Source organism: Sceloporus undulatus, chromosome 5, assembly GCF_019175285.1.
Source record: "Sceloporus undulatus isolate JIND9_A2432 ecotype Alabama chromosome 5, SceUnd_v1.1, whole genome shotgun sequence".
NCBI lineage: Eukaryota > Metazoa > Chordata > Lepidosauria > Squamata > Phrynosomatidae > Sceloporus > Sceloporus undulatus.
Window position 1 is genome coordinate 190,942,790 of NC_056526.1, and position 11,861 is coordinate 190,954,650.

General features: G+C 43.8%; 1 protein-coding gene across 2 annotated transcripts in view; it reads right to left on the reverse strand.

Moving 5' to 3' along the window:
- Nucleotides 1–11,653, reverse strand: part of LOC121932086 (CD209 antigen-like protein C) — a 32,386-nt gene extending 20,733 nt beyond the window's left edge. Inside the window, exons 1-5 of one of the 2 annotated variants that reach the window (XM_042470409.1) lie at nucleotides 11,620–11,653; nucleotides 7,994–8,101; nucleotides 5,884–5,970; nucleotides 4,117–4,277; nucleotides 2,784–2,887 (exon numbers count right to left, since the gene is read on the reverse strand). In XM_042470409.1, coding sequence (XP_042326343.1) covers nucleotides 2,784–2,887; nucleotides 4,117–4,277; nucleotides 5,884–5,970; nucleotides 7,994–8,057 — 416 coding nt within the window. In that variant the 5' untranslated portion in view covers nucleotides 8,058–8,101; nucleotides 11,620–11,653. Of the gene's footprint in view, nucleotides 1–2,783; nucleotides 2,888–4,116; nucleotides 4,278–5,883; nucleotides 5,971–7,993; nucleotides 8,102–10,841; nucleotides 10,922–11,619 lie in introns of those variants that run through there. The other variant, XM_042470408.1, reaches the window with a different exon arrangement.
- Between the last annotated feature and the right edge of the window lie 208 nt (nucleotides 11,654–11,861).

The following is an 11,861-nucleotide window of genomic DNA, read 5'->3' on the forward strand; positions in this document are numbered from 1 at the left end:
ATCACTACTACATCTCTCTTTTCTGACTGTGTGGTCATCTGTTCTAGAAAGGCGTCATCCAGTTCCTCCATCTGACTGGGGGTCTGTAGTAGACTCCCACCGTAACATCCTTGTTGTTTCCCTCCCCTTTAATTTTTGTCCAGATGCTCTCCACCTGGCTTCCAGGATTGAAGTCCTGGGTCTCTTCACTGGTGTAAATGTCCCTGACATATAATGCTAGTCCTCCTCCTTTCCTGTTTTCTCTTTAAAAGGTTATACCCCTCTATTACTACATTCCAGTCATAAGACTCATCCTATCAGGGAGAGAGCCTCAAATTGATTCTGTAGCTGCAAGCTCCCAGAACAATCCCTGGTTTCCCTTCTTCTATGGAGTTTATCGCACAGGCCCTGAAATGGACCCAGTGCATTCTAAAACGTTCGCGTGCATGGGCACGCACAGAACGGGATGGGGCTAACAATCCTATTTTACCACACGCTGGAATGCCGCCTTTTCTGCCAGGCGTTCCAATTGCGTTCACGATCCGTTCCAGAGGGCACCATTTCTGAGAACACTTTAGAAACAGTTCTCAAAAATGGCGCCCTCTGGGATGGAACAGGGACACAACTGGAACACCTTGTGGCAAAGGCATCGTTCCAGCATGTGGTAAAATAGGGTTCTTAGCCCCATCCCGTTCTGTGCGCGCCCGCGCGTGTGAACATTTTAGAACACACTGGTCCCATTTTAGGGCCAGTGCAATAAACTTCTATGTGTCACATTCCTCAAACCGTCTACCTCCATTGTATGTGAAGTGACCTCTTCCCCAGCAACTTCCTCTTTGTGTTCTTCATCCAAGACCATCCAGTCCATTCTGCCCAGGAAAACCTCTTCCTCCCTAAGATGCTGATGTATAGCTACTCAGGCCTCCAGCTGCTAGGTCTACTCTTCCAAGAGGGCTACCAACTTGCACTTGGTACAGGTGAATTTCCCCACATCAACAGGGAAGAAGACAAACATCCCACAAGTGTTGCAGGTGACAGAAAGGAGACAGAAGAATTTCTGCCAGAGGGAGGAAGAGCCCCGTTGCAAAGGACTGCATGCACTCTTTGGGGATAATTTCATTCCCATTCACAAGACAAGGCTAAGCCAGTTCATAACACAAATCTGGCGATAAATGTTAACCATTAAAAAGGGGGAGTGGGTGAATTGGAGCCTAGTTGGGTTGGTTTGCATTATGCTGGAAGGCCAAACTCCAAGAAACGCTCACTCCTCAACATAAAACAAAGCTAGCATGGTCCGAGACACTCTATTTGTCCTAAAACATATTGATAGTTCCAACTCAAGTAAAGCTATTGAATCAATTGGATTTACCTATCTGTTGATCCACCATTTAACAACTAGGTCAATGAGTTTACTGCCTTTGGGAATTAACCAATGGAGTTTCAACCCATCTACCCACCTTTTCATTCCCTGCGTCACAATGCCTGCTCCTTGGGTAGTGATTCCTAAACTCTATTTTTAAACACTCAACTGGAGTTTGACATTACTGCAATTGCAATAATATAAACATGGCAAAAAGGAGAGTTCTGGGTGTAAATAATTTTCGGGGTCTTGCTCTCTGCAATGCTAAGGACCATTTAAACAAATTTCTTCCTCCTTCACCGTCAAGTCCCTCTGGCCACATGATACAGGGTGAAAGCCCTAGTTTGACTGCAAGCTGACTTAGAAACATAGAATCATAGAGCAGGAAGACCAACAGCCATCCAGTCCAACCTCTTTTGGCCATGCAGGAATACACAATCCAAGCACTCCCAACAGATGACCACCCAGCCTCTGCTTAAAAACCTCCAAATAAGGAGAATCCACCACTCTCATGTGTCTTCCACTGTCAAACAGCTCTTGCATCAGGAAGTTCTTCCTAATGTTGAGGTGGAAACTCTTTTCCTGTAGTTTGCATCCATTTGCTTCATGTCACAGTCTCTGGAGTAGCAGAAAACAAGCTTGCTCCAGTCTGAACATGCCATCCTTTCAAATATTTAAACATGGGTATCATGTCACCCCTCCATGACATGAAGGCACTTCCGTAACGAATCTTGGCCATTGCTGCCTTAAACTGGTTTAAAATAACTTACCTTTTGTTTGGGATTTTCCAGGAGAAAAAATGGTACACAGTCTTCTAGAGTGACATCAGGCAGCTGTTTACACATGCCCACCCCATTCTGCCACCCGGCACCACTACTGCATGCAATGAATGCATGCTCTGAGGTCATAACAAGCTCCCCAGCCATATGGTTGAAACTCGGCACTTCATTTTCAACCTCAGAAGGAGTGACTCACAGTGCATTTTTCCCCCAGTAAAGTATACAGGGATAGACATTTGGAAGTCACCTCAGTGGGTATATTGAGCCTGGAAAAGAGAAGTTTAAGAGGTGATATGATAGCCCTGCTTAAATATGTGGAAAGGATGTCCTATTGAGGATGGAACAAGCTTGTTTCCTGCTGCTCCAGAGAATAGGAGACATAACAATGGATGCAAGCTACAGGAAAAGAGATTCCACCTAAACATTAGGAGGAACTTCCTCACAATAAGAACTGTTTGACAGCAGAAGACACTTCCGCAATGGAGAATGGTAGAGTCTCCTTCTTTGGAGGTCTTGAAACAGAGGCTGCATGGCCGTCTGCCTAGGATACTTTGATTGAGAGTTCCTGCATGGCAGAATGGGGTTGGACTGGATATCCTTTGTGGTCTCCTCCAACTCTATGATCCTGATACTGTGACCTCCTGGACATGCCTTGGCAGACTCACTGTGTGGTTAAACTGGAGCCATCTGTCCATTCCCAGTTACCTTCCACCTCTTCATCTGAAAGGCCAATCCAGGTAGACTGTTTGAGCTGAGAGTTGATGTAGTTCTGAAGGAAAGAAGACAAAAACTCACAACACAGGATTTGCAATCCAAGTACCCATATATCCTCTCACATCAGTCTTCATGACCCTCTAAATATGGGGCAGGGGAATCTCTGAAAGCCCCATGGTTGGTTGGTTGGTTTGTTTCCTACAAACCAATTCCATTTTGGAGCTGCACATGATGATGTTTCCTTCATCCCAAGGTATTTCCTGGGAACTTCCAAAACAGATAAGGGCTCCAGGGTTCCTGTTTCCCAGGTCTGTTGCTTCTAGGACACAGATTCAACAGAGGGAGAGGGGAATGTTTGCTCCCAAATAAAATGACCCTAGTGCTTGACCCATGTAATTTTGCTAAGGCACTTTAGCACCTTGACTATAACCCCTGGATAATAATAAAGAAGGCTCAGTGGAAATGAGTGGAAATTGATAGCTTTGAGAGATGTAGCTACATAAATGTGACCACATTATACATTGGTGTTGTTGTCATGTGCCATCAAGTCGTTTCCAACTTATGGCAACCCTATCATGGGGTTTTCTTGGCCAGATTTGTTCAGAGGAGGTTTGCCATTGCCTTCCTCTGAGGCTGAGAGTGTGTCACTCACCAAAGGTCACCCAGTGAGTTTCACGTCTGAGCTGGGAACCGAACTCTGGTCTCCAGAGTCATAGTCCAACACTCAAACCACTAGGCCATGCTTGTTTTAACTCAACTATGCGAGCTGCCTTGGGTCCCATATTTAGGGGAAGATGGGATATAAATAAAATAACCAACCAACAAAATAGTCACTAAACAAAAGAAGTTGTAAAGCCCCACTCCACCCCTGTAATAAATGGGAGGTCGTGCCTCCTGAACATGATGGAACTGGTTGGCGCCTTACAACCAAAAGCAGGGCAATACAGGCTCCAGACTATCCTGTTCACTCCAAATCAAGACACAACAAAGGACTTTTCCTAGACCTCAGCATCTGCCCCAGGTGAACACTGCAATGTAATCCTATTAGCCACCCCACTCCTTCCATTGCCCATTACTAGGGCAGCCTCCCAAGGTCTCCTACCTCCAACACAGGATCAATCCTGCAAACAAGGGTTTTCTGGCAGGTGACTACAAAGCCGTCCCAGCAGCACAGGTAAGAGACTGTGAAATATTTGTGCGAGGCGATAGAAAGGATAGAAGTTGGGCAGGAAGATGGCGCAGTTTCTTGAGGAACCAGAAGGGAAAGCAAGTAAAGTATACTACCTGCTCTTCATCACTGAGGATGGAGGCCAGGTGGGAATCTCTGGACAAACAGAAGTTCTCAGCGTCGTACCAGGTCTTTTGTCCTTTCGAAATATAGTAGAAACTTCTCCCAAAAAGTTGCCAGCCACCAGAAGACCTTGCGCCTTTTTTAAAAAGGGTGACTGAGGATAAGAGAGCATAAAAAGGAGAACATGATGGAGAAGGTACTATACTGTGCCCTTGCTGGTTTCAAATCCATATTCATTAACCAGAGGTGAGTCACTGGAGTTAATCCCATGGGAGGAATTTCTCTTAATTTCGCATGAAAAGAAAGTGGGGCCAGAATGCATTCACCTGAATTCGCTCGTTCAGCAAATTTACGTGAATTTGAATTGCATTCAAAATGACTTCCCATTGCCCGACATTGCGTGTGATCACCTCTCGCGCAATAACATGAGACCCCATGATTGCGTTTGGATCGCCATTGGATTATATTTCCAATTTCCCTTGTCGGATAAACTCCACTCACTCAGGTCCAAAACACATTGCAGAAATAATCCAGTTTGAAGCCACTTTAACTGCCCTCAGTATTAGGGAATCCTAGGAACTGGGGTTTCTCATGGCACCAGAGCTCTCTGACAGAGAAGGCTAAATGTCTCACAAAACTGCATTTCCCAGAATTCCCTACCATTGAGCCAGGGCAGTTAAAGCAGTCTAAAGTGGATTATTACTGCAGTGTGTTTTGGATCTCAGTCTAACTTACATCTATAATTTTGATAAATTGGTTACTCCATTGCATTCTGTCGTTTCTCCTTGTCCTTATTAAATGTATTATTTATTCTGATGCACACTGAGTCTCCCTTACCTGACATACTTTGGACCAGAAGTGTTTTGGATTTCAGATTTGTCCAGATTTTGGAATATTTGACTATGCATAATGAGGTATCTTGGAGTTGGGACCCAAGTCTAAACACTAAATTCATTTATGTTTTATATGCACTATACATACATAACCTGAAGGTAATGTTATACACAATATTTTTAATAATTTGGTACATGAAACAAAGTGTGTGTGTGCACTGAACTATCAGAAAGCAAATATCTCAGCCACACATGAAAAGAAAACTGTTGGATTTTGGAGCATTTGGATTTTCGGATAAGTGATACCCAACCTGTACAATAAGAAATGTACAAAATCATGCTTTGTCTGAAACAGGCACATAAACCTGTTCCCAGTTATTGGAGTTTATCACACAGAGGCAAACTGGTCAAATTAAACAGAGGCTGGATGGCCATCTGTCAATGGGGATGCTTTGATTGGGATTTCCTGCATGGCAGAGGGTTGGACTGGGTGGCCCTTGCGGTCTCTTCCAACTCTATTATTCTAGGATTCTAAATTCCATGCAGAAATGGGATTTAAAACACAGAAAAAAACCCACAAAAGCAGGTTGTTTTTCAGACACATCAGGGGTTAATGAGCATTAACGTGGCATTGAGTCACGGACAGAAAATTAACCTAGGTGGAAAGTCGACAAAACACACCACTTTTTACTTTCAGGATATTCCAAAAGTAAAAAGCAGAGCATTTTGTCAACTTTCCACCTAGGTTACGTTAATGTCGCCTTAATGCTCATTAACCCCTGATGTCATCTGAAAAACAATCCGCTTTTGCCTCATCCACGAGGCCTCCAAGAGTCATGGTTGACTTGAGGGCAGTTAACCACCACCAGAACAACAACAAATACCATTCTAAGTCTAATATTTATGGCAAGTATTAGAAATACTTACGGTACTTGATTTTCCGATCTTTGAAGTCCTTTTCCGCCCGTTCTATGTGGGTGGGCAGCTGCACTACTTCCTCTGCTACCCTCAGGGCTAAAAACATGAGCAATGTCAGCTAAGTGTTTCTGTTTCCAACTTGCCTTCCCCATCCACACCCCTGCTTAAATATTCGGCTCCAGCTTCCCAGACTCTGCCAAAGGCAAGACGCACATTCGAAGCTTCAACAAAAGCCCCTAGGAGCTAGAATTAGCAGGAGGTTTCACATCCTCTCCAAAGCTCTGGGTTTTTTCCCCAGAAAGGAGAGGAGAGCAGAAGAGACTCGGTGTGTCTGCACTAGCAGTTGTAGGAGTCTCGTCCCACTTTAACTTCCACCTTATTGTGACTGGCCTTTTCCTGGGCAAGCTGCTTGAGTGTGCAGTACCTGGGCAATGTAGAATCATAGGAATTTATCAGACAAGGGAAATTGGAAGTATAATCTAATGGCAATTTGAACACAATCATGGGGTTTCACGTTATTGCGTGATAACCCACTACATGCAAATTTGGGCAAAGGGAAGTCAGTCCGAATGCAATCATGGGGTTTCATGTTATTGCATGATAGACTGCCACACGCAAATTTGGGCAATGGCATACTATTTTCGGGCAATGGGGAGCCAGTTCAAACGCAATGCGCATTCACGTAATTGCACTAAACTAGCGATTTTAAGTGAATGCGTTCTGGCCCCACTTTCTTTTCATTCGAATTTAAGAGAAATTCCTCCCATTTGTAAACTCCAACGAACCACAGAATTGTAGAGTTGGAAGAGACCACAAGAGGGTTTTATATTTTTAAATTCAAGGAGGGTTTGGAGTACAGAGGAGAAGGTCTCCTGGCACATTGCTGGAGGACATCTCCTTCAATTTTACACTTTTCTGTTCACAACTCCCTTAAGGGACTCTAGTTATGTACAGAACCCCTGGCTACTAGCTCCTTCCAGAGGCAAGTCTCTGACTTACTTCCTCTGAGCAAGACCCCACAAGCCCCTTAAGGGAGTAGTGAAAAGTAAAGTGTAAAATTGAAGGAGATCTCCTCCAACATTGTGCCCAAGTGACCTTCTCCTCTGTACTCCAAACCCTCCTTGAATATAAAAATAAAATGAATGTGAAAAGAAAAGAAAAGAAAAATGTGCGCGCCATTAGCGCATGCCTCTGCCAGCACTTCTCCGTTGTTCTTGGAGGACACAAATTAAGTGGACCATGTTCAATTTGGTTTCAGGCCAGGATGTGGTACCAAGACCCTGACTGGCAACCTGCTCTTCCTCCCTAAGGCAAACTTATCACAGGGTTTTCCTGGCAGGGTTTATTCAGGGGAGGTTTGCCACTTGCCCAAAGTCACCCGGGGGGTTTCCATGCCTGGATCTAAGTTTTATATGGTTTTAATTCGGTAGAAGAGAAGGTTAAGAGGTGATATGAGAGCCCTGTTTAAATATTTGAAAGGATGTCACATTGAGGAGGGAGCAATCTTGTTTTCTGCTGCTCCAGAGAACAGGACCTGGAGCAATGGATGCAAGCTCCAGGAAAAGAGATTCCACCTCAACATTAGGAAGAACTTCCTGAGAGTAAAGGCTGTTCGACAGTGGAACAAACTCCCCCGGAGTGTAGTGGAGTCTCCTTCCTTGGAGGTCTTTAAGCAGAGGCTAGATGGCCATCTGTTGGGGATGCTTTGATTTGGATTTCCTGCATGGCAGAATGGGGTTGGACTGGATGGCCCTAGTGGTCTCTTCCAACTCTACGATTCTATGATTGTTTGGTATTATTTTAATCCAAAATTTTCATATATTTTGAGCTCTATCTGGTTTTATTTGTATCTCTTTTTTGTTCTGTAAGCCACATTGAGTCCTGCTCTTGGGGGCAGAGGAGGTAAATAAAATGATTGATTGATTGATTGATTGATTGATTGATTGATTGATTGATTGATGGACTGTGTTCCCAAACACACCTGAGCCATGGTGCCGTGTCAAAGGTTATTTCTACTACCCCTTCAAATCCTTATTTTCTCTTCTGTTTTGTTTTCTAAAACGTTGGCTGTGCATGTGTATCTGAATGGAAGCAAGTCCTTCCTTCCCCTTCGACTTACGATTTTCGTAGTTGAGCTGAGGGCTTCGGAGCCCAATAGCCATTGTGCTTCTCAGCTTTTTCATGGGGTCATCCAGAGGATGCTTCTTTTGGGCAGCCAAGCCGATATCTAGAGTTAGGAAGGAACAATAAACTCTTCTAGAACATGGCCACATAGCCAGGATTAAAACTACAATGTCATATAAAATACACTCAATAAAATGTCATATAAAATACACTCAATAAAACAATATAACCATTACCAATACAATGTGTTGACTAAATCGTCATTTAAACTACATATCATCACAAATAGAGGTGGTGTATCTAACTCTCTTATAGCAGATTGGGTGGACAGGCCAGGCGGAAGGGATCCATCTAAGTGCCTTCTTAAAGGCATCTAAGGTGGTGATGAGACGGATCTCCTCCGGAAAGCCATTCCACAATTTAGGGGCTATGGCAATAAGTGCCCTGTGGGAAGTCGATCTTAGTCTAGTTTTTGGGTAATCCAATAGATTATTCCCAGTTGTTCTGAGAGTGCGGGGCAGACTGTGTAGGGAGAGGCGTTCCCTCAAGTAACTCTGGCCCAAGCCATGTAGGGCTTTAAAGGTAATGACCAACATTTTGTACTGCGCCCGGAAACTAATCAGCAGCCAGTGAAGAGATTTTAGTACTGGTGTTATGTGGCCTGACCTAAGTGACCGCTCTGGCTGCAGTATTTTGAACCAATTGAAGCTTCCGCACTTGGTACATAGGTGGCCCCATGTAGAGCGCATTACAGAAACCCAAAGGAGAGAACTTGGTCCAGGTGGGGACACAGTTGGTGCATCAGCCGAAGTTGATATGCTTTGAAATGGAAAAGTGAAGACTTGCCAACAATTAGCAGACATGATGAAACTGGGCATTATGGCCCACTACTTGAAAAATCAAACAGTAACAAAAGAAAAGCTTCGGAAGTATGGTCTTTAGTAAGAAAATACTGGAAATCTGTATGGCCAGATATTTAACCAATTGATTAGTATGAAATCATTTCTTTATCAAGAAGAGAGAAATAGGGGGGAAGTTATTGATACGGGGAGCAACCAACAAAGAGTAGATAATAACAATAAAAACATATTATTGAACTCATTTTTTTAATTTAAAAAAGGAGTAGATTCAATAATTCTAGATGAGAAATACAAAGGCAAGTCATTAATGCATCTTGATGCATTATATGGTTACTGTGTTATTTTTTTATGTGTCTGTGTATGTAATGTAGATGTTATTTATGTACTGCATGATAGTAGGATAGTGTATGGAATCGATGTGAAATATGTGTTATTTTAAAAGAAAAGATTTTAAAAAATGTCCCCCAAATTAAAATGGAAATGAACAGAAACATAGGACAAGATCCTGCAGCAGACTTGCACCCAAAATCAGTGGCATACCTAGTATGTTTGAAAAAGGGTTTTAGCAATACTACAAAACCTTATTCAAAGCATAAATTGCATGTGTTTACTATAACAATAAAGTAACCATAAAGTAACCATAATGAGAAGGATCACATTTCTTGTTTTTGTTTTTTTATTCTTCTTGGTTAATTACTAAAACCTTTTGTAATGTATGAGTGATTTCATATAGGTTTATCACTAGGGGAGATCCCTTGGGGAAAACGGGAGTTAAACGTGATTTAAAGCACATTTGAATTTAAATAAAACTTGCAAATTCGGGGATTTTATCACACTAGTGACCAAGTGAAATGACGTGAAGTTAATCTGGATGCAAAGCAGAGAAAACGACAGTGTTTTTACTTTTGGGTTGTTCCGAAAGTAAAAAGCTGCCGTTTTCTCTGCTTTGCGTTTTGATTAACTTCGTGTTAATTCACGTTAACTGCCACGTCGTGTGATAAACTTTGGGCATTTCCAGGTTTTCTTTGCGTTAAATCTCACTTAAGTCCCATTTTCCCGCAGAATGTCACTAGTGTGATAACCTCCATAGAGATATTAATATATTTCCAGATCAGCTATGAATAATCTAAAAGAAGTGTAAAGGCAGGGACTGAAGAAGACCTCTTGAAACTGTTGTGAAAGATTCCGGAAATAACTGTCACTTCAAGTCCCTTGAAGCCATATTATTCTTACCCTTATGTTCTAACAAAGTTATTTCCAAGATTCTTCAAGCTAAAGGATCGTCAAACCTCAGGTTCTGCAAAACTCACATCGTCTGGGATTCTAGGAGCTGAAGGCCAAAATCCCTTAAAGAGCATAGTTTAGGGACCACTGGTTTATATAGGCACAAAATAGACCGCCCCAAAAGTCCAGGCTGGCGATGGCCTGTTTTCCTGCAAAGGGATGCTGCAGCAGCCAAACTGCGTGGCATCCCTCCGCCCCAAAAAGAACCAGGAAAAAACGAATACTTTTTGGGTCGCGGCACACATGTCACAAGTGCACCATTGGTGCACTCATGATGTAAGCGATGTGCAGCAACGTCTATACTCTGTGCATCACTTATGTCAAGATGGCAGCCCCCATGTGGACGGGAGGCTGCCATTAGGCCGCCACCTCCATGTCCTAAGGCTCCAGAGCATGCTGATGCTGCGCACTCTGGAACCCTAGTATCAGCGACAGCACGGTGCCTTTGGCCCATCTGTCTCGGGCCATTGTTTTGTTATTCCTCTGGATGCCTAAAATTGTATTATTATAGTAAACACAAACAATATACAGTATGATTTAAATAAGTTTTTGTAGTATTGTTAAGTACTTTCCGGGTTAGTCTTTTTTCAGTTACTCAGGTTTGAGACCTTCTGTGTGTAAGGGTATATACACTATATGCCCCCTTTTTGATACTTAATATATTTTACACCCATTGGGCATCATTTTTAACACACGCACCCTTCCTTTCTTCAACAGCCAGCAGCCACTGGTGATAGTGGGATGCTCCTGCCATCTGGCAACCTTTCTGGGCCTGAAGGAGTTGCTGGCCAGGCAGGAAATGCAGGAGACTCAGGGGCTCTTCAGAATGGCACTTTGGGTCAGATGGGGGGCAGAGTTGGGGCGTAGCATCTCCACAACACACACCCCGGCTCCGCCCCGGGTGCCATGATACCGCACGGCACTCCACATGGCATGTGGCACCACAGCGCTCCTCCGGCGCTGCATCCAGATGACACAGCACCAAAGGAGTGCCATATAGCTGCGGCACCATGGCTATCATGCCCTTTCCAGGGTGCAAAAAGGAGCTGCTGAAAAGGCCAGATCGGGGGTGCGGCGTGTGGTTGCTGCAGCCCCGATCTGGCTGAAAAAGGGGCAGCTGGAGGCCGCCCCTTTAGGGTGCTCTGCATAGCCTCTCACTTTCCCAGCCAGCTAGCAGAGCCACCAGGCATGGAAGGAACCCCATGCCATCAGCATACTGAGTGAAACCCCTTTGAAATGTCACCCAGTGTGGCCTGCACCCCCTGCACCCCATAGTGAAGCCCCTGGGCAGAGTGTCATAACTGCACTTCATCTCCTGTTATTTGTTTATTCTATTTTATTCAGAGCCACAAAGGCTCTCAGAGCAGCTTGCAGATTGTTCATTTGAGAGTTATGCGTGCACAACAGACCCTGCAATAGCCTTGTTTTTGTTTCGGTTTTTCCCCCTCCTGCAATATATATTTTTCAGTTCTTTTACCTTACTGGAAGTATTGTCAAACCAGTCGAGGTTCACACATAACCACACGTATCTCTAAAAGAAACCACTGTGAAATCCACAAGCTGTTTGCTGGTGTTTCCCATAAGAAGCATCAAAGAAGAGAAGTGAGGGGGAGAGTAAAGGAGGAAGAGGAGAGAGGAAGGAAAAGTGGGGGAAAGGAAGAGGAGAAAGTGGAGTTCAAGGAGGAGAGGAGGAGGAGGAGGAGGGAGAGAGAAGAAAGG